Below are 27,909 nucleotides of genomic sequence, written 5' to 3'. Positions count from 1 at the left end.
GAGATGAACCCAGTGAATCGCATGTGTCTTCTGTGCAATGAGAGCTCATGAGTCTCTGGATGCACCAAGCCTGCTTGCCTATGCAGAGCGGCACAGATGGGCGTGAGGGGGGATGGGTGCTGTCAGCTCACAGATCAAGCTGTGGGTCGGTGGTCCCATTGCTATTCACCACACAGGCACGTAGGGCATGTCAGACACGCTCCATGGAGACATACCAGGAGTGGATATTATGATTTGATTTTCCTGCTCTTCTGCCATGCCTGTCATAGGTTGAGAATATTCTGAAAAAGTAGCTCTTTGCCAAGGAGGCGTGTAAAAACACAAGGAAGTCCCTCTGCAACTCTGAAACTGCAAATATTCTGATGAGATATCTGCTTTGGATTGTGTGATAATTGTTATAATATATATATTTTTTTCTTTGTACATTTTTAGCTGCTTAATTGGAACTTTAAAGAGTAAAGTGTGATCATTCAATATTCATTTTTCTAATGTTTACCTTTAATTTCTGTGCATAAATTCATACACATTTTCTGAAAGTCAGATCGTCATATGTTATTGGTGATGTGGGGATCAATTTACTCTCGCGGTTTTCCGTTATTAGTTTTAATATGATCGGATTTTGCTGAGTGCAGCTCTCAGATTGCAACATTGGCAAATTAGCCAAAACAGTACCATTATGTCATTGCTTTGTTGGAAAAAGTTTGTGTCTATTGTTGGTGTGCCTACACAACCAGATGGAAATGAATAATTTGGAAACTGACGTCAGAGGTGGGATTGCCTCGAATGGCGGAACTCGTGTATTCTCGGGTATTTCCGGACGGTGAGTTAAATCCCCGCCCCGCTTCATTCCTGCGTTGTTTGGGGACAGTAGGAAGATGGCGGCGGCCCCGCTGTACTGTGTCTGCCGGCAGCCCTACGATGTGAGCCGGTTTATGATCGAGTGCGACATCTGTAAAGACTGGTTCCACGGCAGGTATGTCGGTTATAACGTCTTTTAGACACGTAGTCCACTGGAACCGACAAACACTAGTTGTTTGTTAAAGAAAGGCGACGGTTCTGTTAGCGGTGTTCACTGGTTGCTAACTTAGCTTGCTAACGTTAGCGGTGGGCGACGGGGGTTTTAAACCGTCTATTGACACGACTTTACGAAAGAAAGTGGGGTTTCGTTCACTGAAATGGGCTGATATCTACTTTATTGTTCTGCGAATGAGTCGAAAACATAAAACCTGTGTCTGCACTCTCTAATAATGTTGATAGCCAACGTTATTGACTCTAATAGAGCCCAATAGCAAATAGTTTTTATCTACTAATATGCGGATCTATCAGTGTTGCCGAGCTGTGTCAGTCAACCTGGGTGATCGAAAGCTTGAAGGGGTCATCGTGATATACAAAGGCTGTGTGTTGTCCTGTTACTTGTAGTCACTTCAGAGATGAGTTTTAATGATAGTTTTACTTTGATTTAACGGATTACGAGCCATTTAAACCAGTCGAAATGTAGTAGTGTTAAGAGAGCAACCCTGCAATCTGGCAGCCCAGATCAGGTTATTCAAGTTAATGGCAATCACAGCCAAACTTGTAGTTGTGCTAAAAACTTATTAACATACAGCTACATTTCATGAACAACTTCTGTCAGTTTGGAGATAATCTGTGGGTTATTATCATATATAATCAGTTAATGTTCTATTTCAATATAAACACATTTCAAGCTGTGTGTGCAGTTTTTATGTTTTGGTGTTTTGTCATGTTTATCTTTATTGTGGTTTACTTTAGTGGAAAAAGCAAATGGTAGAGAACAACGAGCTTGTTATGGTTAGGCTTTTGATTGACAGCTTGAGAAATTTAAACCCCCTTTCAAACAGAGGAGGCACATGGCAGGAGACCCCTAGTGGTGGACAGGGGGATTATTTAAAGGTACCAGGTAGGCACATGTCCCTGGGCTGCTTAATGTTTTTTGTTCCGTTTCATCTCTTTCTAGTATCCTAGACACATAACTTATTGTAAATGGGTAATTTGTATTGTAGCTGTTTTTATGAATCATGCTGTGTGTGGGTGGTGGCTTTCAAAATCATATCGGGAATTTTATTGTGTAATGCCACCCATTGTGTATCTGCATATAGATATTGCCTAATGTCAGATTTCAGTCTTGTGTGCTGTAATCCAAACTCAATATCCGCAATGAACAACCCATTCTTTTGGCTCAAGATTAGTCTGAACTCTTTTGGGGTGACTGGGTGGCCTAGGTAATTTTACAAACTGTACTTTTAATTGAGTGATTAGGATTCACCCACTTTATAAGGCATATAAATCCTAGTAGTGAGATGATGAGCAAGACAGAGGGCTTCTGTGTAGCTTGTGCTTTTAACCTAAGAGAAGAGCCTTTCCCCATCAAGATCAAGAAAGTGTCAGACCAGTAAAACAGGACTTCATATAACTTGTCACTTTTTATCAATGTGGACCTAAGATGTCTCAGACAAAACTTTTGCATGCCCCGTTCTTCGATCCCTTGAATCTGCCTGTGTGGGCGCGTCTCCACAGCAACTGTTTATGAATACAATAATCTGTTTTTGCTCGTGTTGAAATGACGGAAGCCATTGCGTAACCACATTACGCATGCTGCCAAAAAACTTGCTGGCCAGAATTTGTGGCGTGTCAGAGCCAAAAAAAACAAAAAAAACTGGCTGGCTATGTGTCATGTGCCAGCAAGAAAAGGAACAAATGTTGGAGCTTCCCCCATTGATGACTAATAAGCAGATACACACACACACGCATAGCAGAGCTCCAAAAACAGCCACATTTCCAGCCTCTTTCCCACGAGGCTGGCCAGAAGGAAAGGGATATTCTCTGGCTGTGGATGATGGCACGCCGATGGATTGGAAAGGAGAGGAGCACGGCCTCCTGGTGCCTGTTTTTCAGCCTGCTAGAGGAGTTGCTGTTTGTGTTTGTGTGGGGAACTTTTGTTTCACTGTTTTAGTTTCTGGATAGTCTCCTGTTTTCCATCACTTATATCTCTAAGCATCTCAGTACACAATACAGCCTGGGACTCAAATGGGATGAGGATTGGGGTAATCAATGTGGTTTCTTTGCGTTGGACTAGTGATCAGAGAGGTAACTGGGAAACAGAAAAATGTTTATTTGTCTTGGTAGACTCCACTATGGTCTCACATGATAATACCTGTGTTATAAAGCGATATTTCCTGGCTCTGTCAGGGATGCACATAAAGGAAGCGATATTTTGTTGTTGCTGTAGAAGTGAGATGCAGTAGATGAGCTGCAATAGTTGTAACTGTAAACAATTATTAGACCAGTGGTTGTTATACTCTCCCAAACTGTGACAGTGACTAGCAAGTTAAATTGTAGTCAAATTAAAACATTGTTGTAAGCAGTAACTGAACCCACCAGAAGCAGTGGTTCCCGACCTTTTTGGCTTATGTCTTGTTAAAAAAGAGGTGATATCTACATGTGATTCCTCGTCAAAGGTTTTATGTTTCTCAGTTGTGAGCAGTATAGTCAAAGAGAGATTTTCCCTCTGATAAGTTTCATTTGACTGTGTTTATCTCTGTGTGTAAAGAAATGTTTTTGAACGTCTGCTGCCGTGTTAGTCATATTGTGACCCCATCAGTTTAATTTGCTGCCCTGAAGGACTCCACTAGGCACCACAATCCTCTTCTAGAGCCTGTGGTTTAGATTACAAATGTTAGTTTGAACTGTGTTATTTACCATTTAGAGCCTCACTTAATTACAAGACCTGCCTCTGTAAATGGATTGTTCCCAGTGTTTCCAGGGTGCCAATTTATGTCAATGTGGATGTTGGACTCTTGGAAATCCTCACTGGGTCGAGTCAGATCATGGTGCTCACACCGGTGTTGGTGTCAGGCACTCCAGTCAGCCCATTGTCTCATTTAGGTATGGGTGGTGGGGGTGATGATAGACCAGCAGGGCTCGATGGGACAGAGGAAATGATTGATGGGAGCTCCGGTGAGCCAAGTTCAATGCACGATCCGTCAATGTCGCACAGAGTGTGAGCACACTAAAGAGAGATGGATACCCTCTCCAGAGTGCTTTTTTTTAGTGTTTGTGTTAAGTGGATGGATGGATGAGTGGAATAATTCTTTTTTTTTTTTTCTGCTCTCATCCATGATGAGACGTTTCAGATCATCTGTATAGATGTCTGATAAGTTAATTGGACAGAGTTAAACGCGTCCTCATAGCTCATGATAAAATCTGTGTTTACATACATTAGTGAGGCGGTCTCTGGGGAGCAGGGAAACTGCATTACTTTTAGCTTGATCCATGTTTTTTAGGGGTCAATAGTCTTGTGTATTGATTACCAGTCAGTTTAAATTATGATATCAAAGCCACATGTTATGCCATATAGTTTAAAATCTGGTTTAGAAGTCTTTATAATGTAGGAATAGATTTGGCTCTCCAGGCATTATATTGAATCCAAATCAATGGAAGTCTGCTCAATATTGCTGTGTAAGAAGCGTATGACAGTTTACTACTTGCAATTCATCCGATATTATAAAATGGTTATTGACACACACACAGAGAGGATTGCATCCACAGAGCAGTCAGTCTTTAGATGAGTTCAGACTGAGTTTGTTGGCTGATGTATTTCAGCAGCAGGCAGAAGACTGATCACTTTGTAGGTTTTACAGGGGGACCGGGGGCTTAAAGACAACCATGTTGAAGACATGTGTGAAAGCAGAGCCCCACTGCTAGGAGCCTGGAGGCAACTCAACCTGCACCGAAAACAATTAAGTTGTTAAAACTCCCCGGGGCTCCCTGACGCCCCATAAACAACAAAGTGATCCTCTTTTGTTGTTTACCAGCTGACTATACAGAGAGGCCCGCTGTCTCTTTCAAGCTGTAACCACTGCATGGATGTTGGGTCACTTTTACGCTTAGCTAGCTAAAATGATTTAACGAGTAAGGCCAAAATGACAGATCCCTATCCATCTGTCAGGGCTCAGTTGCTCTTACTGCTGCCCAGGTTTAACAGTGTTTATGTAAGCTTTGGATGAGTGCATTAGGAAAAGGACCAGAGAAGTCCGGTGCTCCTCTGGGGTAGATAAAGATAGCCAGGTGTGTTTAACTGCCCTCATCTCCTCTCTATCTCTATCTCTACCACCCATCCATTAGAGATCTGCCAGTTCCCTAATGTAGGCGTGTCGGCGCCCCATGCAGAGCGGTTATTTAGAGCTTAAAATAATGGCGATACCCGCCTCCAGCCTTTTGTGTTTCTGCACTGATCATGGAGGACAATGAACCCCTCATAGTGCATGGACTAATGAATAAGCTCTCTCAGTCACACAGGAAGGAGGCCCTTGATGAGAGGAAGTGGAGGGAGAGGGGCTGTTGATGGCAGGGCTTTAGCCAAGTACACAAATCTCCTCTCATTCAGGAAGGGATGTTTTGCTTGGTAATCTGCCGCAGTGCCGTCACAGAATAACTTCTGTCTGAATGTGGCGAGGTTTTGTTTTTATCTTTGGGGCATGTTGACTGTACTCTCCGTCACCCGCTGTTAAAATACGCTCTATTGTTGTCCTACAACATATGATAACAGTCTCATTCAGTATTAAATTGACGTCAGTTCACTTGTCTCCAATCTGATCCTTGCACCAAATGAGGTTCACGTGGGTTCAAGAACTGTTTACACACTCACCAGCTTTGCGATGATGCAATACACCATTAGACCTGAGCAAGGCAGGAAATACTTGGCTCTCTTTTCCTTTCAGCTGAGTTTCCTCCCCTTGTTCTGCATTCTGTCTCAAGTCCACACAGTTTCACAAGCCTTGGCGACTTGTTAATCTTTACAGGTGACACATATGCTGAATCAGGCCTGCAAATGTGGCACAGTGCCCTGATTTCCCACTGTGGCATTACATAAAGGAAAATACTTAGATGAGGACAACGAGGTCACCTCAGCTGAGCACATGCTGCTCTTGCAGATCTTGACAAACCCAGCAGAAGAGAGCTGTGACTCATGCTTTCCCCCAGCCACATGTTTGAACCAAGATTCCTGATACATGAGCTGGGCCTAATACTACAGCCAAGCACTGTGCAGTGTTATTGTTGGTCATCCGCTTGCTCACGTGCAGGAGCAGGAGTGCTTCTTTGAGCTTTTTTTCCCACTCCTTTATTTTTTCTGTGTATGTTGCAGGCAAAATGCATCTTGTAAAAAGGAAACCTCTTTCTGCTTAATGGCAAAACAAATATTCCATCAGTTACTGGACTGATGTAAAGCCTCCTAATGTATTTGTTTAGTAAGTCACTCAGGATGATTATGGCAACTAAATGCATGTTATGACCCTTTTCCCCAACTTAGCAAAAATTTTAGAGTTGTATGCCTGTTTGCTTTGGAAATTATGCTGTTTTCAACAATGTACATATTTGCTACACAGCCAGTAATAACACCGGTAAACTGTAGAGAGGGAGCTACTGTTGATATCCTGTTAGTGCACCAGGGTGATGGAGTCCAGCATTCACACAAGCCCACCACTTCCTGATGAGTTAATGGCCCTTGGCTTTATTTCCTTCACGGTTTCCTGCAATTCCTTGTAGATCAAAGGTGATAGCAGGCTGCGGTCAACACCATCCCTCCTCCAGGCTTTCCTGTTTTAAAAGCAGAGCTCATATCAGCAAGAAACTCATCTTTTATATCCTGTCAGTATGCCACCGACTGGAGGCTACTCACTTAAAAAGTTGATGATGGTTTGAAGATGGCAAGTCTCTGTGCTTGCAGTTTTGCTATGGATTGCATGTTGTTATTCCTTCCCTGAGTCATTACAGTGCTATTGGTGCTTAGCAGAATGTTTCCTAATTAGCTGAATTACAAACAAGCAGAAGAAGTCAAATAATTACACTGGCCTCTGTCGTATGAGAAGTCAGGATAGTGTGAGTAGTACAGTTGTAGCTTGGTGTGTTAGTAAAGTGTTTTCTTTTTGTCTGATCACACTAGAGGAAATTAACCAGTCTGGATGCAGTTTTTGTTGCTTCATTTCAGATTTTCCAAACTATATGTGTCAAATATTGTTTTCTACATTTTTATTGTCATGTTTGTGCATAGAGAAGGACACACAAATGAGCATTTCAACAAAGCAAAGTGTTAAATTGGAGCCAGAAGATGCTTAATGGTTTCCAGGTCAACTGGGGACATACGATATGATCTCATATAACACAAACGTTGTCTTCAGACCTCAGACATTACTTTGAAATGACAACCACAACAGTGGCCTGTTAAGCACAGAGGGTCCTTTGTGTGTGTGATCTCTGCGCCTCTTTGTGCACGTCACCTAACCATTAAAATGAGCCGTGCACATGCTTGAGTCACAGTAGCATGCTGCTTGCAGTTTTTCCAACTCTGAACACCCATTGGTGTCAGTTCAGGCTGAATGGCAACTCGGCTGCTGTTCAACTCATGCTGCTCTGGAATGGGGCTCTGGTATGCAACAGAGGAATGCATGTGTGTTGGTGCCTGTGGTTTGGCTGTTGCAGGACAGTCGGGGGTAGCAGCATGAGTGGCACTGTCACAGATCCATGGGATAAAAACGTAACGCTGCAAAAAATCTCACTATCTGTACAAGCAGTTGATTCTCAGCCAGGGTTTTAACATTATGCTGCATTTACGCAACAACAACAAAATGGGAAGAACAGGAAAACCTCTGTTATTCCAAGATGATTATCAGCACTGCTAGCTTTGTTGTCATACTATTTGAATAGTCTAATAATAACTTTTTCCATGTTACCTATTTGTCATTGTTCATTAGCAGGTGGAACCAGATACAAACTAATTATGTATAGCTCCTTTTATTTAGCTGAATCATTTGAATTAGTGTTGATATTGGATTTAATTGCTAGCTTTGGTGGCTTTGTAGCAATTTTGTGCCTTTTCTGTGGTTCTTTTCACTCCGTGGGGGATGTTGTTGCTGTCAGAAATTTCTGAATTAGAACTTGGGGGCTGATGTTGATGCTGCTGGAAAATAAATGATCAAAATGATTGTGGCTTCAACAAAAAGTCCAGGGAGGTCCTTGTGTCCTTACATTATTATTACGCCAAAACCATGAGATGTGCTTCAAGAGTCCTGCTCCACTGTCAAATATGAGTGTAGCTGCATTGAGAAAATGTCGCAAAGGTCGTTTTCCTGACACAAACTGTACTTTGCTGTATCTCGGTGTTTGTTAACCTGTAACCTGTAACTGCTGACATCTCCTCTTGTAGCGTGTTTGACAAAGTTTGACATTAATCTGTTTCAGCCTGATATGGTCATACAATGAACTTGATGGTCTCCTCACTGCAAATTATGTGTTTTTGTGAGCATGTCCATACTTTCTAGAGGCCTGTGTCATTGATCACTTCCTACTTTTACAATGTTTAAGAAATGTATCATCCGAGTCCTCAGTTACGGTCTGACAGTTTTTCAAAACCGAAAATGAAAGTGTTGTTTCATGAGCTAGGTGCGAACATCTGAAGTGTGAAACTGCTCTGACTGTGAATCTCTTGTTTGTCTCCAGCTGTGTGCAGGTAGAAGAGCATCATGCTGTGGATATCGATGTTTACCACTGCCCCAACTGTGATGTTGTACATGGACCCTCCCTGAGTGAGTAATGCTTCTCTCATTAGTGGCATATTTCCTTTGCTTGTGTGTGTGTGTGTGTGTGTGTGTGTGTGTGTGTGTGTGTGTGTGTGTGTGTGTGTGTGTGTGTGTGTGTGTGTGTGTGTGTGTGTGTGTGTCTCCCCCCTCCTTCCCTCAGTCCTAACATGCATGTCATTCATCAAACACCGTCCTGTGATTCTCTGCCTTACATTTAAATGTCTAACGCTCTTTCCATTCAGTATTTCCCTCCCACCCCGTCCCTCTCTGTATGTCACACTGGTCTCGTGGGGAAAAGGCCACATTCTGCTGTGTTGGTCAAGTCTGAATTTTTTTTGGGGGGGGGAGGGGAATGGGTTAACCTCTGAGAGCCCAGAGGGCAGACATTAATAGGCTAATTGAATGGTGTTTGTAAGCCCTCCACTTTGATTGGACAAGCCCCTCCATCTCCATCTCTCAGCTCAGGGGTTGAGTAGTGAATTAATGCCCTTACGAAAAGTGGCAGTGATGTGCATAATTTACCACTTTTGCTGCGAGAACAAGCTTCAAGAGCGATGACATTAGAACGAAACAACCCTCTGAAACTCTGATCTCTCTGTTTTGTTGCAGTGAAAAAGCGCAACAACTGGCACAGGCACGACTACACAGAGCCAGATGATGGATCAAAGCCAGTTCAAGCTGGCACCCCAGTGTTTATCAAGGAGCTGCAGAACAGGACCTTTGCCAGGTAGATTGGACTTGGACACATGCGCATTGACTTTTAAATTGCCTAAACCCAGCCACCAAGGGTCAAACCTTGTTCACATCTGCTTAACCAGATAAAGATTTGCTCATAAATAGTGACACAAGGGGTTAATGGCAGTCCCAACAAAAATCCTTAGGACGCAGGATTTTCAATGTATGCTTCAGCAGCAGAAAGTATGTTTTAATTATGTTCAACACAATAACTGTTGTGTTTTTTTTTTTTTTGTTTGTTTGTTTTTGTCATATAAAGCAATGAATGGCAGTGCAAGTCCTTACATTGTAGACGTGAACTTACATCCAGATACCTTGTTTTACTTGTGTTTACATTCATATATTCACTGCTATAGAGAGCAGTGATTATATTGTGCAGATGGTTTGCATGGTTACAGATAAGCACCATCCACTGCTGGAGAAAACATAAGCAGACCAAGCTTTAACCAATCACATGGCATCTTCATAGCTGCTGTAACCCTGACGTGTTGTTACACTTCTGAGGAGGAGCATGTGAGCTACAGTGTAGATACGCCCACGTAAAACTATAAATCCACCTGAAGTCAGAATCTTTTTGAACACTGACGTAAAAAAATAATCTTTACTATATAAATTATCAAGTTAACTGAACTTGTTATGATCTCATTTCAGTGGCGAGGAGATTCTGATGCGAATGAAGGGTGAGCAGGTGACACCCAGGTACTTGGAGAGACACGGCTTCAACTACCCCATCGCGGTCACAGAGATGGAGGATCTGGGACTCAAACTACCAGCCCCTACCTTCTCTGTCAAAGATGTGGAGCAGTATGTGGGTAAGGAAGGCTGACAATAAACAGACTTTATTTTGTTGCACAAACCAGTTTCCCTCAGCTGTATTAAATTTACAGTAACACATTAGTGTTTATCCTTTGGGAAGGAAAGGATGTGGGCTCTGATATTGGAATACCCAGCAGCCTAAGTCTGTTAAAAAGCTAATGAAACCACCCAACACCAGGCAGCTAAGTGGCCATCGCTGAGCAGGCGCCATCTGTGTGTCAATATGAACAGGTTTCCAGGTTCATGGGGTTTTAACCCACTTATCAGGCATCAGACGAGGACTGAATGAGTTCTAAATGAGTGACGGCTAAGCTTTCACTGCCCTCTCTGTGACCACTACGCTTCCTTACTGAAACAGCTTGCCACTTCCCAGCTCCTGTTACAAGCCCATTACCAAGCCCACTGGTGTTTCTATCATTAAGTTCAGATTACAGACTCCCTCTCTCACTTTATCTCTCTCTCCCATGCCCTATTGAGCATTAAGCCAAGGCACAGGTGTTGTGACCAGGGACCAAGTGTCGGGTTACATTTCTTACAGTTAGAAGACAATGGGACACTGGGAGTGAACAGCGATGACCTCTGTGACTCACAAGGGTCTAATGCAGTTGTGTAGTCGGCTTAGTGTGTGGTCAATAATTGGGCCAAGTTGCTGGAGAACTAATGAATGCCAGTGTAAGTGTTACTATGGAGGATATGAAGGAGAGCAGAGCAGAGTTGTATTGTTTGGATTTAAAGGTTGCATTCAAATTCTTACAAACCTGATATTTAATAATAAGAATAATAAATCCTATGATTCCATGTTAATAGTAAAGAGCATGTTGATCTGCCATGGATAGCCAGGAGTTGTATGTGGAGTTTAGAGAGAGCTGAGCTGAGTTTCCATGTCTTTAACATCACTGGCTGTTGTGATACTTCACAGTGATGATGGTGGACATCATGTGGTTCAGGTGCCTCTCGTCCTGGTTCGGCAGGGCTGTGGATTTTGGACATTTATGAAAGATTTTCCTCCCTTGCTGTTGTGTTAGTGAGGCTGGTGTTGGAGCTCGCTGTTCTGTGGTTTCCAGACAGCTTTTTCTCTCACTGTGTGACTGACTGCCTTTACTCCAGCTGTTCTCTGTCATCAGACGCTGGCCAGCTGGGCTTTAGAGGTGTCTTTGAGTGCAAGTGCATATGTGTGTGTGTGTTTGAGGGAGAGAGAGGGAACACGCAAAGGGGTAATAAAAAAGGTGTGTGGGAGGGGTGCGGGGAAAATACAACAACCAGCTGTCTTGCTACACACACTGCACCCCAGCCCTACTTCCGGCCCCACGTGTCACCCGAGTGTGATTTGTAGCGTCCCAACTGTTAGCTGTGTGCTGTGAGTCTCTGCTTTGACTTCTTTTTTCTTTTCCTTTATAGCATCTGTTTTCGGTCTTGCACGCGTAAACACACCACATGCGGCCTTTGCACACTCTCTCACATCTATACACGTATTTCCCTCAATGCTCGAGCTCTCCCACGCACACATATGCATTAAACGCAGTAGACCTCTCACCTCCACCCACTGCACCTCCTCAGGGACTGGTGGTCTGGACAGATTGACAGATTGTCTCGCTTGTCTCTCAGCACAACCCCTCCCCACTCTGCCATATTGGTGCCAGTTTACCTCAGGGCTTGATCTCTAAAAGCACAGCTAGATGCCAGCAGGCCGCTGACCCCAGTGAACCCCACGCCCACTCAGCAGCCAATTAAAAAGTCGAAGATATTTTTCATTCAAGAGTCAACTGACTACAGGACTTTTCCTTCTGATATTATACGAACTTAACATTGCTCATCTCTTATCCAGGTGGTGACAAAGTCATTGATGTGATAGATGTGGCACGGCAGGCGGACAGCAAGATGAAGCTCAGCGAGTTTATCAAGTATTTCACCAAGCCCCATCGACCCAAAGTCCTCAACCTCATCAGCCTGGAGTTCTCTGACACTAAGTAAGCTATGCTGCATTCTTCTCGTTCTGGAGGAGCTTCAGTAAGCACAGATTCCTAATAAACTAAACCTGCTGACATAGCTGAATTTATATAAGCATCATCAGAACTGTGACATAACCGACCTGCATTGCTATTGTTAATCCGTTTATTGATTTTTGTCAAAATCTGACGAATAGTTAAGATTTTAACTAGATTTTAACTTTTCTCAGACCTTTTAACTCCATCAAGTTGATCCAAAGTTTTATTTTTTTACTGGTTCCAATGTCAAGAATGAACTTCAAAACTATATCATATCTCTATAAATTATTTAAAATATAATATTTGTTGACAACTTAATTAAACTTAATAGTTCCTGTGCACTTGAATTTTAAAATTCAAGCTTAGTTGCAATTATATATTTAAAAAGTATATTTCTACCAAGAGTCTGTCAGAAATAAATTTTAATCTCTGCATTTATACAAGAGAATTTGACTTTGTGGTCAGTTTGGGAGCAGTTTTGAATACAGGACAGGACACATAAGTAAAACTAAATCTGGGACCGTACGGCTTTGAGATGTTTTTAAATTATAAGACAAGGCTGTTATCGGAAATAACTGTAACCCAACATCCTAACCTTTCTATGGCTTCACTTTTTGCCTCACTCCAACCCCCCGCAGGATGTCGGAGTTGGTGGAGGTTCCTGATGTGGCTCAGAAGATGTCCTGGGTAGAGAACTACTGGCCAGATGACTCCTTTTTCCCCAAGCCCTTTGTCCAGAAGTACTGCCTTATGGGGGTCAAGGACAGCTACACAGATTTCCACATAGACTTTGGAGGCACCTCGGTCTGGTACCATGTTCTCTGGGTAAGTGTGTGTTTTCAAAAGAGTTGAACTTATTTGGGAGTCCAGAGCTATGTCTCAAAGACACGTTCCAGGGCAATGTAACTATTTGTTGTTTTCTTTTTAATGATAGACTAAGCAGCACTTACATTAGTCAGGCTCTGCGAGTTTTGCTGAAAGGTGTCCTCGCCTTGTGCAGCTTTGGGAGCTTCACTTCTGCAGCCGTGGTGATGATCTCTCCATCTATTCTAGAAACCGTAGCTGACATTAATTTCAAACGGGATGTGGGTGTGTTTGTGGGTTTTAATACCAGCAGCATCAACACAGCTGTCACACTGAAACACACAACATCACAGTGTCATCCACGTGTGGCGACCATTAACCCAAACTCCTCTTCATCTGCTCTGCAGGGTGAGAAGGTCTTCTACTTGATCAAGCCCACTCCTGCCAACCTTGCACTATATGAGGCATGGAGCTCCTCGCCCAATCAGAGTGAAGTGTTCTTTGGGGACAAAGTGGAGAAGTGCTACAAGTGTATTGTGCCCCAGGGAACAACCCTGCTCATCCCTACAGGTCTGTAATTATCTTTTATGTCTGTGTGAGGTTTCTGGCATGTGTCACTGCTGTTTTATTCTTTGTAGTCAAAAGACCTCCAGTCCTGACATTTAGTGACCTTTCACACCTGTAGTTCACTTCATTTGGTCTGGACCCAAGAGGAAAAATGAACAAAGAGCTGTTGATTGGCCAAGACATCAGGTTGCCAGTGACTGACAACCAGAGAGCTTATGAAAGAATAACTGATTATGAGCACTATTATTATTATTATTATTATTATTATTATTAGATATATCAGAGGAGGATTATTGGGTTGTTGGGTTGCTTTGTCATGCAGTAGAGTAGGATACACGGCACACTGCAGTTTTACCTGCTTTTGACTGTTGGATCAATCAGTGAAAATAACATGTATATATGCCACTAAATGATTTGCATAAATATATACATCACGTCTTGCTTATAATATTGTTTCCTGAACAATTTGCCCTCAGCAGATGGATTTAACAGTACAGTACAGCCTTTGAATTCATGCTAAAATCACATAGCTACTATTACAAAATCCTGTGGTTGGTCAATATGCTTTCAGACCACAAACAAAACCGCACCAGAGTCTGCTTGGAAACGGACGGAGACTTTTTTCAATGGTCTCGGTTTGGTTGTTTGGCCTGGTTCTGTGGACGGCTTTCTCACCAACCACACAAACCAGGCAAATACACCAGAGTCTGTTTGAACTGAACCAAACAGGTTTGACGTGAAGGCAGCCTCTGGTGACCTGGATGATACTTTGTGGTGTCCAGGCGCAGTAAATTTCACACACTCTGACATGCAGCTATTTGTGTCACTAATGATATATCATTGTCCTTGTCGAGCCTTGTTAGCTGTTGTTCACAGCTGATCTGTTGTTTGGGTTTGTTTGTCTTTTCACATACATCTAAAAGTTAAAATAATCACGTTTCCCATGGATCCTGCCAGGAAAATACAGGCTTCTTGAAAGTCCTCTATCATTGCCAAGGGAAAATAACAGAGAGGGAATTTCTCTGTGAGGAACAACCCAAACAGTTCTTAATCATCATAATTACAATGGATAAATGAAGAGAAACAGAGCTCCTGTGTAGTATGATGAAAGAAGCAGTGATGCTGTAGATCAGCTTTCTCCTGCACGTGACTTTACAATCTTACATTCCTATAACCAGCAGTGTTGTTGTTGTTAATTAGAAGTTGCGTTAGAGGGTGAAAAGATGTTTGAGTTACATGTTGCTAACAGAATAAGACATGGTTTCATTCACTGAAGTGACTCTAATGTCTGTAGTCATACGATTGTCCATCCATCAGTCTTTCAATGGACTTTTTAAGCCGATGGAGTTCCTTCGTGCCCCCACTCCCCCCCCACTCCCAGACAGACAAAGCTCAGTTCAGCCTGTCAACTGCTGGACGTCTTCAATCAGTCTTCTAGCCATGCCTTCTCAGCAGGCCGAAGCAGCATTGTAAAAGAGAACTTTTGGCGGAGAGGGTGTGTGGAGAGGTGGGAATTAAGTGGGGGTCAGAGAGCACAGTAGGTCAGTCAGCTAGTGCATTATCAGGCCTGTCTATCAGCCTTACACCAACCCCCCCAGACTCTGCTTTCTCTCACTTTGCGTTGTATAAAGAACGCTGTTTATCTGAGGGGGAGCTTGTTATTTTATAGACAACCTTATCTCTTTCTAAGTCTGACTGTGGGAGGATAAGAAGTTTGTTTTGGTACCTACACATGAGGGTCTATTGTGCACATTCAGACCTTGTAAGTTCACACATTTTCCCCCGGATCAGTGTAACCTAGTGCATGTTAAATCAAGCTGGCAGCTATGACTTTGATGATTTTGGCTTTTCTCTCTTGAATATTGAGTCATTGCATGTTAGTCAGTAGATAAGCTGTTAACCATTGTGCTCTGGCGCCCCCTGCAGGCTGGATCCATGCTGTTCTCACCTCTCAGGATTGCATGGCTTTTGGGGGGAACTTCCTTCACAACCTCAATATTGGCATGCAGCTCAGGTAAACAGCTCAGATAATACTGAGATGCCTTGATTATGTTCACGTCAATGCTCATCTGTTTATTACTTCATTACTAAACTCTTCTGTATCTCATTGGTTCACAGGTGTTATGAGATGGAGCGTCGTCTGAAAACCCCAGACCTCTTTAAGTTTCCATACTTTGAGGCCATTTGTTGGTATGTGGCCAAGAACCTCCTGGAAATGCTAAAAGGTGAGAGTGCACAATGTTGGATGTAAGAGAAAAATGTAGACGTTTAACTTATCAGACCAGTCAGAAAAATAAAGGGGATATAAATGTTAAACTAATGGTTAATGTGCAAAAAATTAACTTTTAGCACATTTTAACAAAGTTTTTGAATATTTAACTTCAGTTCTTCAGTTTTTGTGTCTTTCACTTTAAACCTTATATGAAAGTTTTTATTTTGTCTTCTTCTCAGAGCTACGTGAGGACAGTTGTCCACCACCAACCTACCTAGTGGAGGGAGTCAAGGCTTTAATCAGTGCACTGAAGACCTGGTTGAAAAGAGAGGTGAGACTCTGCCACAGCATTCTCACGGTCATCTCTGTCTTCCTGCAGCTTCAGTATCTACAGCCCAGATGGTTATTGTTACACAGCAGCTGAGCTCCAGTGGGAGACGTCAGCACTGTTTGTCCTTTTCTTCTGGATGTGTGTCAGTGGCCAACAACAGACTTGTCTCTGTTCACCGCTCCTGTCTGAATGTGGTCTGTTGTGGCTTTGCAGGTGACTGAGCCCACCAGTGAGGTACCAGACAATATCAGGCCCAACCATCTCATTAAAGAGCTGACCAAGGAAGTCCGCTACGTGGAGGTAAGACAGGAGTTGGAGAGGAGACAGGAGAGAGTTAGACATTTGAGCTTCATCCAGACCTTGAGAACTGATGCATTGACACTGGTGTTAAATATCATAAACTGTAACTTGCTGCAGAAAGCTGCAGCTGTAACATGAAGATTTCAACAATTTCAGGACACTTGGTCATCAGATGCTTTTTTGCGCATGGACATTTTCAGCTGTCATCACAACATTTAGCACTTTGGAAAATTATTTTCTACAGATTATTTCTTTTTTTTTTTTGCATTGTCAAATTAATAAAAGTAAGTTATGTGAGGTTAGTATGAAGGTTCACTCTTGAACTTGAAATCTTTGACAGTATTTCCCTTAGATTTAAAATTAAATGTACAGTATTGGCTCAAATGAACAGGAGCACTGATTTTGCCTGTTTTTTTTTTTTTTTTTTTTGCAAATAAGTATTCAGTTTATACCACTATGATCTGCTCTTCTGTTTTGTTTGTTGACCTCTGTTACTCTACATACAGTACAGTTTAGGCCAGCCACACATCCCACACACAGGATGCACAGGAAGGCCACACTGACATCTGATTATGAGGCAAAAATGTTTTAAACACAAAACGAAGAAGAGTTGGAATGTGGGCAGCATTTTCTTGCAGGCACTTCATGAACTTGTGAACCTGTAAATTGCGTCTCTTGACTCCATGAGTGTGTTTTGACATCTACCCTACAGGAGGAACCAGTCAGTGGTAGCAAGCCAATGAAATCTCAGGGAAGTGGGTGTGGAGTAGCATCTGGATCGAACGGCTGCCCGGCCACTCGCTCCACACTAGAGAGGCTGTGCCAGGCCCGGCGGGCGAGGAGAGCTGCCAGGCGGCTGAGGGAGCAGCAGCGGCAGGCCCCCAGAGTGCCCTCCAACCTGGACATCTTAGAGCAACACACCAGGGAGGTGCTGAGGAGGCTGGAGGTGGGGCCGCTCGAGGAGGTGAGGACCAAGAATGAACAAGTCGTATACTTTCAGTATGGTTTTACTTTTTATAACATGGTTGTGGGATTTGAAAGGAACTTGTGGGGAGTCACTGCCTGTATTGTGTTAGTATCTGGTCAAAGCATCACAAAATGTGCTTTTCATTATCAGCACAAACTGCAGCTTGACAGTCTTTTTTTTGAATGAAAAAACAGAAAAGCAGCATTGTGTAGATTTGGATTAAAGCATTTAATGGGTCATACGCACTGAGTGACTCAGTCTGTTCCACTCAGGATCCGGCGTTCTGTGCCAAGGTTCATGGGAAGCTCAACAAAGTGTCAACTGCATCAGCAGCTGCTGCTGCAGAGTCTTTAGAGGACAACCACCTACGGCTAATGCTGGTCAACGGCAGAATCATCAGGTGAGAGCTCAGCTCCTTCTGGGCAACACAGACACGTTGTATTAAGGCTCGTTTGCAGCTGTAAAGTAAAAGTTTTGATTTATCTGCACAATAATACATATAAATGAGAAGAGGAAATAAAACCACTTTGTATAAAATAATGTAAATGGCAACAGAAAATAGTGTTAGACATGCTTTTTGATAATATGTTAATATATTTGTGGCCTTGTGTGATGGTTAAATTATTTGCATGTTGTACAAGGAGCTCATTGGTGACAATAAAGTTAACTCACTTCAACAACAACCTTAAAAAAACATGGGTCCTCCTGCAGGAAATGAAACATTAAGATGCACAGACAGTTTGATTCATCAAAAATCCACAAGTCAGAAGTGTTTGAGAAACCTAAGTCTCTCTAATCTGCTGTTACACAGTTGTGATTCTCTGTGTTTTCTTGTGAAATTACTTTTTTCCCGTCATTTAAACATTATTTGTGTTTGCAGAGATATGAGGCGGCCAGGCAGCAGCCCGGTAAAGACGGAGGGTGAAAGGTCATCTGTTGGCCAGGGTCCACCAAAGAGTTGTGTGGATGTGAAGTCGGAGAGGACACAGGACGGTGAAGAGCAGCACAGCACGGTCGACAAACCCACACTCCTCAGTAAGTCACCTGAGGCTGAGCTTATTAAAACCATAGTTTAGCAGATAAATCGTAGCCAAGTGCATTGATTGATTCATTCATTGATTGATTAATCATTGATTCATCTTTAGCTGATGGTGAGTTGTTGTGTTTTCCAGGGGGTCTGGAAAGGGTGAAGACTGAACTCAGGGAAGAAGTCTCAGGACACTCCAGCGTGTCAGACTTGGAGTCAGACAGTGACTCTCCCACAGAGGTAAATGGTGATGTGTACAAACACAGTCAACACTTCAATCCAGCTGGACTGAGTGTGCTTCTGATGCCACAAAGTTTTAGACTAAAAAAACCTGTCAAACATGTTGAGATGAATTTTGTTGTTTGGATTCACTTTATAACTATTGTATATTTTGTTTGTTGCATTGTTCATGTCATTTGAATATCAACTGGAGAATAATACATTAAAATTTAGATTGATTACTTATACATCTTGATAAATTGCTTTGCCAAAACAGCATAAAGCGTCGTCGTCGTCGTCGTCGTCATCTTCGTCGTCGTCGTCGTCCTCTTCTGACGAGGATTCAGAGAGTTCCCAGGAGGAGGAGGAGGGGGAGGAGAGGGGCTCATCTCAGCAGAAAGGCTCAGGGCACACCATAGAGCTGGACCAGTCTGGCCAGAAACTCAGGCACAAACACAAACCACTCAAACGGTGAGAAACACATGAAAACACCTTTCAAAACTTCAGCATGTTATTTTAATTTTCACTCAGACGCAATTAAAACGTAAATAATCAAGTTGTCTCCTTCCTGCAGAGACCGTCCTACCTCACCCAGCACAGAAGAGGCCATTCAGGGGATGCTGTCTATGGCTGGTCTGCTGTGCTCCTCCAAGCCGGACAAGGTAGCCTCGTCCCAGGAGCCCTGGTGGTCCAGCCCGAGCCAGTGCTCGCGGCTGGAGCAGAGGGAGGCGGCGCAGCACCAGCGGCGACTGCAGGGGGACAAGAGCCCGATGGACAGCCAGGGCAATAGCAGCAGCGAGGCCTGGGACAATCAGGGGCTCCCCAGCCCCCTCAGTCAAAGCCACGCCGCCAGCCCAGAGACGGACTACCAGTACTGTGACCCCTCGATGTCTCCTCTGCTGCACCCCTCCAAGAGGCACGCCCCCAACCCCCCACCTATCAGCAATCAGGCCACGAAAGGTTTGGAATTTTTTTTTTTTTTTTTTTTTTTTTTGCTTTTTTGCTTCTTGTCAGCAGAAAGTGTTGAAATATTAAAATGTTATAATTTTTAACAAATGCAGATTTCACAGTTGTGGAAATGAGGCCAAGTCTATTGTGAGTTCAACATCTGCATGTGGAGGCATCAGAGCTAAAACCATAAAGAAAGAAAATGAACGTGCAACAGCTCTGATATAATTTTAGTAACACTTTAAGCAAAATTATGTTTTTGTATTTGATGTATTTGCAGGTATAATCTGTCTCCTTTTAACAGCTGAGTCTTTTTAGATTTTGTACAATTGGTCGAACAGAACAAGACATTTAAATGTTTCAGCTTGTACTCTGGAAAACTGTGACGGCCATTTTTCACGTTTATAGACCAACATTTTATAGATATGACAACTTCTCTCGACCAAATGATGAATTATTTTTAAGAAAATTATTGATCGATAATGAAAAGAAGTGTTCACTGCAGTGAACACGGACTGTAAACATTGACAGGTTTTGTGCTTAATTCTATTAGTTCTCTCTTCTTATTAATTAATCTCCTCTAATTGTTTTTTTTTTTTTTTCTTCAGGCAAACGGCCCAAAAAAGGAATGGCTACAGCCAAGCAGAGACTGGGGAAGATCCTGAAACTCAACAGACACAGTCGCGTCTTTGTGTAACACTCCAAAAACATCAGAGGCAGAACAGAAGTGGGGGATGTATTCTTGAAGAAAAAAAAAAGGAACATTTGTGTATTTGTTACCAGACACTTTTGTGCTGTAGAGAATGGGGTGTGGGGGATTTAAAAAAAAAAAAGAAAAAAAAAAAAAAAAGGAACACACTGCCTGGAGACGACCACGACTGAACGAACCTTGACACGTAAAACGCTCACTGTGCATGCTTAGGAGACAGGGTATTGGATTTGAAACGAGCAACTGCACGACTTCACTACAAGCACACTAAGAACAAAACAGAGAAGGAGCTTCGCGGAGAGACGAGAGGACGAGCATGTTATGAAACTTTCTGCTGCAGGGAAAGGTGGCGTGAAGCTCCTGGGGGCATTCAAATGGACAACTTACTGTAGGAGGTCTACCAAACAAACTAACATCAGAAACGCTTGCTTTGCCGGGGGAGACAGCAAGATATCTACTGCTTCTGATGCCACGATCATCTGCATCATAGTTACTGATATATCCTCTCTCCAGCGAACGCACCCCCCCACTCACTCACCCACACCCCCCAACAAGCTTCACTTGCTTCACGGCTATCTGCAAACAGGACGGAGGAGCAGGTGAAACGGAGCTGTATCTCTTGCAGGGTCTTTTTTTTTTTTTTTTTTTTGTTCCCTTTGGCCCTTGGGGGGGAAACAAGGTGCTAAAGAGCAGGAGGAGGAGGCGTCGACGGCAGCGGCGATGATGAACTGAAATTTCAAAATGGTGCTTATTGTTTGTACTTTTCTCCACTCATGCTTGTCCCTTCCAGCCCTCACCTCCCTCCCCAACCCCCCCCCCCCTTATCTCAATCACACCAGCAATAATGACTTTGAGGAGAAAGGTAAGAGTGAGAGGCAGCACTTTGGTGCATCCTTCCCTCGATTTCTTCAGTTTTTGTAGAGAAGTATAAATAGGTGCATTACGGACTCGCACAATTTAGTGCAAAATGTTCTCTCAAATCTGCACTGGTCGATAATTAGTCTTTGTCTTTCTGGATGACCCCGGCTGAAGGGAAGCTGCTCAAAGTGCTGCCTCCAAGTGAATTTGTTTTTAATAGGAATTACGAGTCGTTCACTCATTTAAAAAAGAAGAAATGACAAATGACTCGTATGTTATCCTGCTTAATTTATTTCTTGTTTTATGTGATGTTGATTTTTTTTTTATGTGTTATTTTTATGGATTCTGAATGATGTATTTATTAATTGAAAGAGATGATTTTATTTTATTTTGACCCTGAAAACCTCAGCTATTCTGAGGGGGTTTTTCCTTTATTGGGATTCTTCTCTTTTTTTTTTAATCTTTAACACATATTTTTTGTAAATGTGGATGTTTTTAGAGTTCATGTGATCATCATCTGTTGAGTAGCAGTTTACCTACAAAACTTTAATTCCCTTTGATTCTGTCACAACTCTTTTCCCCTGCCCAGATGAATAGGTCCTGTGTTGATTCTTCTTGTCTGTTCTGGTTTCCTCTTCTCCCTGTAGCCAGAGGGGTTGGGCTATGTGCGAATAGAGACTAGGTTAGGTTGAGAAATTTCAGCTTCCATATCTACACCTGAGCTTTTTTCAACTAGTGCCACTTATCATTTAGCAAAAAAAAAACAACAAGTATTCTGAGCCACTGTGGTCGATCCAAAGTAGTTGATGTATTCAGAAGTGAACGTTTGAGGAACTTAAATGGGATGATTGAGGTTTTTTCCTTTGTCTTTTTTTTTTTTTTTTTTTAAAATACCAGTGCTGATGTGAGATGTGTGTTTTTGCTCGGGGTGCGCAGTTCTTCACTCTCAGGGAATGATGCCATGGACATAACCTTTTGATTAACCACCAGCCACGTCATGGATGCAGACAGGATTTTCTCAGCACTCGCTCAAGACTTTAAACTTCACCTCCTGCTGCAGAGTCGCTGAGGTTTGCTTGTTTTCCGTTGCTCAAAAAAAAAAAAAAACTAAAACAATTTTCATGGTTGTGGTTTTCAAGTAAGGATAAGCTGTGCTTTTACCAGTCAGTCATTGTACCTCTACAGTAGGCTACTTTAAAACTTCTGTTAACATGAATTTGGTATTGTCCCCCACTGCTTCCTAACACACCTTCAGCTCAGTGTTACACAGAAAACCCCCGTTTTAAGTTGACTCCAAAATGCGTTTCACCCATGTGAACGACACCCAGGCTAACTGTTGCCAAGTAGCTTTAAGATCACTCATTTAACAGCGTGAGACTTTGAAAGCTTTGCTCAGGTTGACTTGTAGTGCACATGACCTGCGAGTGACTGATCACTCAGCCCTGATGAGGCGTTTCACTTAATCCTAACACAAAGAACCAATTTAGTGGTTCTCTCATTGCCAGACTGATTTCCTCCCCTTTTTCTTACACTACACTTTAACCTTTGAACTCTTTGCATGTCAAGTCCTTGAAAACACACGAGCTGGCCCGCAGGCAGGGTTTGTTATAAGCTGTAGTATTCACCGTGCAGGATCTGTCCCCTTTTGCTTTTATATGCAGCTCTCTTGCCATTTGTGTTATGTGCGTTGGTTCTTGCAATGTTTTTTTCCAGATTTAAATGGCTTATGATTTAAAATATACAAACACTGGCTAACTGTGACACTGTTAATGCGTTGCATTTTGTTTCTGCATTTCAAAAATTGCGTGTAAATAAAACTAATGAAATAACATTTGTCTTTGTCATCTGACTACATCTGCACAGTGAGATTAGAAATCTTTCGTCATAATACTGCAATAGTTTTAGATAAAAGACAACAGTTTAACTTAAACATAATTTTATTAGTCTATGTACAACAGTGACTTTCAGAATATCCTGAAGATTTCCACAAAGCCTTGCACAGCAGCGTAAATCCCTCCTGACGAGCTACGAACAAAAGAAAAAAATGTCAAAAACAAGTACAACACATACACTCTTAGGTACACCTAGCTAAAACTAATCCAACACTTTTGCAATAAATCGTTTCATGATGACGGTTATATTTTTACTGAAGCTGTTTTAGAGGTGCTAGTCATAACCAACACCTCTAAAACAATTTCAACAAAAACTGAACATAACCTCCATGAAGGCTGGATTTGTTGCAGATTTACTGGACTGCATTTATTTTAGCAATGCCTACCTAACTGGCAACTAAGTGTACAAAGGACGTTCAGCTTTCACATTGTTACACTATGTTACTGCATTTGTAGAAACCTAGCAGACTCTTTGCATAAACAGCTTCTTGCCACAGCAGTTTGGTCTAGTTTAGGCCTGAGCACATCCTGAACAATCAACAGCAAGGTCCAAAATCCAGGAAATGTTGCCTACACCCACTTATCAATAATCAAAAGTAGCCTTAACTTTACACCAACAATGAGGTGTATATCCAATTCATATCAGAACGCTCGATTTCAAGCTCCAACTACAACACAGACACAGCTGAGTCTTCTGGGTTTAAACTGCCCATTAAGGAGTTTAGAACCTAAATTGTGTTACTAGGTATGCCTCATCTCAACTAATACCCACTATTAATGTCTAATAAAATGTAAAAAATTTAGACAAGACAAGACATTCTGGCACAAATGCACCCGGATAACGTTTGGTGTTGGCTGTTAATTTTTCTGATCCATGAACAGGGAGAAAAACCATAACTGTAAACGGCAACTGGTATCCCAGGAAGTCTAGAGACTCCGATCAGATACACTGTATACGTAGCGTAGCTTTGGACGCAGTCAGGCAAAGAGTGGCATTTAAATAGAAGGCGTAAAAGACAACAGCAAGACCCCACAGCATGGAAACGTAGCTTACTGCAGTGATGATCACAACAGACATTTTGCCATGTCACTGAAGAAAAACACAGGTGTACTTAATCAGTTATAATTAACTCAATAATAACGGCAGTTTCAGGGTCCTGCGACTGGGACACTGGAATATAACATCGTTAACAATATTAGTAACATCTGGGCTTTAGCACGACATGACAAGTCAAATTGTCCTCTGTGTAAAAGGCCTTTGTGGGTCTATGGAAAACTATTTCTGTTGCCATCATCCTTAAATCACAATGTTGCAAATGACCCTGTTCAGTCACGACAGATTAAAGGGATTTCATGAATATCAAACTGTATTTCTTCCACAAACACATCACTGCAATCTTTAAGAATTCTTACTACACTGACGAGACTTCTCCTTAAAGTGTCCACCTGTTATTTTTATGACAATTTAAATGAGAATGAAATTCATACAGCTCTAAATGCAAATCCACATTTTGTTTTCCTCTTAGAATTGGAGCTACAACTACAAAGCCATGTTCACAAACATGAAGGAAAAGAAATCTTTAACATCATTACTTGTCATCAAACAATTTGAAACGTAAATCAGGTCCCAACCATGCGTTTTGACTTTTTGACAGTGGACTGACCCTTTTCGTTTCACTTGGATGACATATTATGAGGGTAAAATTGGTTTTCCTGTCCCACGAAGTGAGTTTGACTCAGTCTGGCTCTCAATGGGTTATGTGGCTTCACTGGGCCAAACACTGACTGACCTGGATAACCTGTATCATGAAGCTGGCTCTGTTTCTGGGTTTAACTCTTGGGCTACGAGCACGCTCATGTGAAAGATGCATAGATGTTAATAACAAGCAATATCACCAGACCCATAATAAATAATAAAGAAATTAGATGAAATGACGACATTTTGTTATAGCAACAGCAAATATTGAAGGAGGTGAAATGTTCACAAATTTGTTGCAAATAAACATTTTATAAAAATAAAAAGCTATAGATAAGTCCGGAAATTCTTATATACGGCATACAACAAAAGTGAGTGCACCCCCGGTCTCTAGATCATTAAACACACTTTTAGTACAGTTAATAGTTAATTTGTTTTTTATCCAAAGCTGAGGAAGTAGACAAAGCAGCCAATTAATTCTAAAAAAAGAAATGCTTGACTAATTAAACTATAAAAGAGCACAGTTTTAATTCCAATTATGATCAAAAAGTCGCCTCATGTTATTTAAAGCTGCAGTGATAGAATAATCATATGACATCATCGACCCCGTCTGTAATCCCTTTGTGAATGAGAGAAACTTTGCAGAATTAAAATGCTTTGCTGGTGAGCCAGTTTCATGAAAGCAGAAAACCTGAGTTAAGCCCAAAGATAGCGGACTAACCCACTGATCACTCTATGTGGTACAGGGCCCTGATTGGTAAGTGTGCCACTAGTCATTTGAGCAAACTTAAGAAATCACCTTATTCCTCGTCATCTGGTGGGATTCCAAGCTCCTCATCTGTCCATTCGGAAGCATCAGGCCAAGGGAAGTGACCCTACAGAAGAGGGAGAAACCTTATCTTAACATTTCTATTTTACATTCCTTGATAATGGACAACAAGTAGATAAACAACCTATTTTTTTGTGGCTACACCTTGAATAACCTATTTTACCAAACAACCAGAGTGAATGGACAAGAGGAAGCAGGATTTAAGCAGAATTTACAGCCTGTCAAAATAATGCATTTCAAATACACATTTTCTTTTAAAGCCAACAGGTTTCCAAGGTCTTAATTTGGATTTGACTCCCATTTAAATTATTTCTTCATATATTCACCTGCATCAGTGTCAAACTCAGTGCAAATGGGTGTATTCTGAAACAGTGGGTCGCTGGGCACAGACATGTACAAGACCCCCACACCAGACTTAAAGAGATGCAAAATAGTTGGTCAGTGGTGGTCATTTTGCATCTATTTGAGGCTGATTTGTTCCAGCTGAGGTCGTCCTGTGTGTCTGCTTTATGTCCCTTTCTAAGAGGCACTTCATACAGAAGCTCAGGTCCAGGCCCCCTGACTCCTTGGGTCTCTTAACCTGTGCCCACTAGGTCGGTTCAGTAATCCGTCCGTGGGCTGGATAGTGTATACAACATGTTTACCTACCAGGACTGCATCAGGATCATGCCAACAGTGCCAAAGGATCCAAAACCACATGGCTCCACTGATGAACTCTGACTCGAATTTCTGCTTCTTCGTCAGCTGGGGATATTGCCTGTACTGCGGCTCAATGTGCGGACCACCGCTACCACTGCAACATCGGGAGGAAAAAAAAACGCATTTAAAATATCACCAATCTGGGTTAATAAAGACTATCGTTCAAGATTATGCTCTTGTTTTAAGCAATGTAACTGTATTCAATTTAACCGACGTGTTAGCAAGTCGATGCTACAGCTAGCAGCTAGCTAAGATGCTAGCGGGCTGTACACTACTTACTTTCTGATCGTTGTCCTTTGTGGCCCGCGTCTAAGCAGCCGGGCGCCCGTCCGAAGGACTCCCAGCGCCCTTCCCAAAGAGGACATGCTCGCTTACCGGGCAAACGCCAGCCTTTTTCGGGTTTTATATTAGGATTTTTTCGAGGTACCAGCGCTCGTCGAAAAGTCACCTTCTCCCCTCTGTCAATAAACGACCTCCCAACAAGATGAGCTGTGATTGGACAGAGAGTGGTGACCTATGTTCTTCCTCTGCGCTAATTGGTTGAATGAAAAATACATTGAAAAGACATAGCGCCCCCTGGTGTGCAGCTGAAACACCAAAGGATTGGTGGACTTTCCTCTGGAGTCATGTTAAATTTTCCTTGTGTAATTTCTATTCTTGCAAATTTTAAAATGTAAACATGACTAGGTACGATAGGCAGATAGTTAAACACCCCCCTGTCTTTTCTGTCCTTGTCTGACAACACTGAGTGAGCCCACAGCCTCTGGTATCATTTGGTTAAAGGATGTATTTATAGCTCACATGAGATATTTAATTTTACTAATGAACCACTGGGTCATTTGGGCCCTGAATCATGGACACTTTAAGTCAATTTGCATAACTTATATCATTAATGATGTGCAGCAACAGTACAGTGATGTACAAACTGTTGTAGGAACAAAGTACATTTACTCAAGTGCTGTATAATTAAGCACTTTATGTCTACCTCACTGCAAAACTTGACTACTTTATTAAAAATTTTAGTCACTAGTACTTTAAAGATTTAAATTTTGTAAAGAAAGCCCATTGAGAGTTTATAAAATATGATGGTTTATTATAAATAAACAAAAATCAGTTGGATAGAAAATGAATTGGCAACTTGATAATCATTAAAAGTAATTTTTCATGTAAAAATTCTGAACATTTTACAGTTCCAGCTTCTCAAATGTGAAGCTTTGATGCATTTTCTATCAATAGTAAAAGATAAAAGAGAAATAATCATCGGTTGCAATCCTACATAAAATTGTTTAAAAATGAGCTTGACCTTAACCAACTAAAACAGTAAAATGCTACTTTCACATTAATCCACAAGTAATAATAATATAATGCCATAATATCAGTTTAACAGTCACAGAGCCAGATTTCTGCACTAGGTACTTGAAATTTTAATGCATTAAGTACATTTTTCTGACTTATATAGTTTTAGTTGAGTGAGAATTTCAATGCAGGACTTAAAATGCAGTATTTTTACAGCGTGGTACACTAATTAAAGTAACTGCATTTGATTCCTAAAGGATGAACACTCATAAGTCTGCTCGCATAATAACTAATTAAGGTTAAACAAGTTGAAAGCAGTGATGCACAAGTCTACTGATAATTGTGTAATGTTGTATTGATTTATTTTGTTTTTCATATTTCACAGTTGATATACAATACAAAAATTACACGCTAAGGTCAGGGAC

The 27,909-nt window shown here is 41.9% G+C and overlaps 2 protein-coding genes across 2 annotated transcripts; one reads left to right on the top strand and one right to left on the bottom strand.

The window, feature by feature from the left end:
• The first annotated feature begins 822 nt into the window (after positions 1-822).
• On the top strand, positions 823-22,901 carry kdm7aa (lysine (K)-specific demethylase 7Aa). The gene is made up of 18 exons (XM_071502967.1): positions 823-973; positions 8,515-8,600; positions 9,204-9,321; positions 9,981-10,141; positions 11,971-12,112; positions 12,769-12,955; positions 13,342-13,504; positions 15,428-15,515; positions 15,620-15,726; positions 15,953-16,044; positions 16,258-16,344; positions 17,057-17,308; positions 17,584-17,711; positions 18,192-18,346; positions 18,484-18,578; positions 18,835-19,028; positions 19,132-19,517; positions 20,114-22,901. Exons 1-18 carry the CDS (start codon positions 876-878, stop codon positions 20,200-20,202), a joined length of 2,628 nt encoding a protein of 875 aa, XP_071359068.1. The 5' UTR covers positions 823-875; the 3' UTR covers positions 20,203-22,901.
• Positions 22,902-22,991: 90 nt separating this feature from the next.
• On the bottom strand, positions 22,992-26,675 carry ndufb2 (NADH:ubiquinone oxidoreductase subunit B2). Its single transcript, XM_071502985.1, has 4 exons — positions 26,468-26,675; positions 26,138-26,282; positions 25,460-25,535; positions 22,992-23,097 (listed from the first exon to the last, which is right to left on the bottom strand). Exons 1-3 carry the CDS (start codon positions 26,551-26,553, stop codon positions 25,461-25,463), a joined length of 306 nt encoding a protein of 101 aa, XP_071359086.1. The 5' UTR covers positions 26,554-26,675; the 3' UTR covers positions 22,992-23,097; position 25,460.
• Between the last annotated feature and the right edge of the window lie 1,234 nt (positions 26,676-27,909).

The sequence above is a fragment of the Trachinotus anak genome, unplaced genomic scaffold (assembly GCF_046630095.1).
Source record: "Trachinotus anak isolate AG129_WGS33_773 ecotype Australia unplaced genomic scaffold, CSIRO_AGI_Tana_v1 ptg000018l, whole genome shotgun sequence".
Lineage (NCBI taxonomy): Eukaryota > Metazoa > Chordata > Actinopteri > Carangiformes > Carangidae > Trachinotus > Trachinotus anak.
The sequence above is the reverse complement of the archived record's forward strand: the minus strand, read 5'-3'. Positions and strand labels throughout refer to the sequence as shown.

Coding starts and splice junctions, on each gene's coding strand:
- kdm7aa (XM_071502967.1), top strand. CDS start 876: ATGGCGGCGGCCCCGCTGTACTGTGTCTGCCGGCAGCCCTACGATGTG. Junction 974..8,514: donor AAAGACTGGTTCCACGGCAG/GTATGTCGGTTA, acceptor GTTTGTCTCCAG/CTGTGTGCAGGTAGAAGAGC. Junction 16,345..17,056: donor AGGAAGTCCGCTACGTGGAG/GTAAGACAGGAG, acceptor TCTACCCTACAG/GAGGAACCAGTCAGTGGTAG.
- ndufb2 (XM_071502985.1), bottom strand. CDS start 26,553: ATGTCCTCTTTGGGAAGGGCGCTGGGAGTCCTTCGGACGGGCGCCCGG. Junction 26,283..26,467: donor CAAAGGACAACGATCAGAAA/GTAAGTAGTGTA, acceptor CCGATGTTGCAG/TGGTAGCGGTGGTCCGCACA. Junction 25,536..26,137: donor ATGATCCTGATGCAGTCCTG/GTAGGTAAACAT, acceptor CCTCTTCTGTAG/GGTCACTTCCCTTGGCCTGA.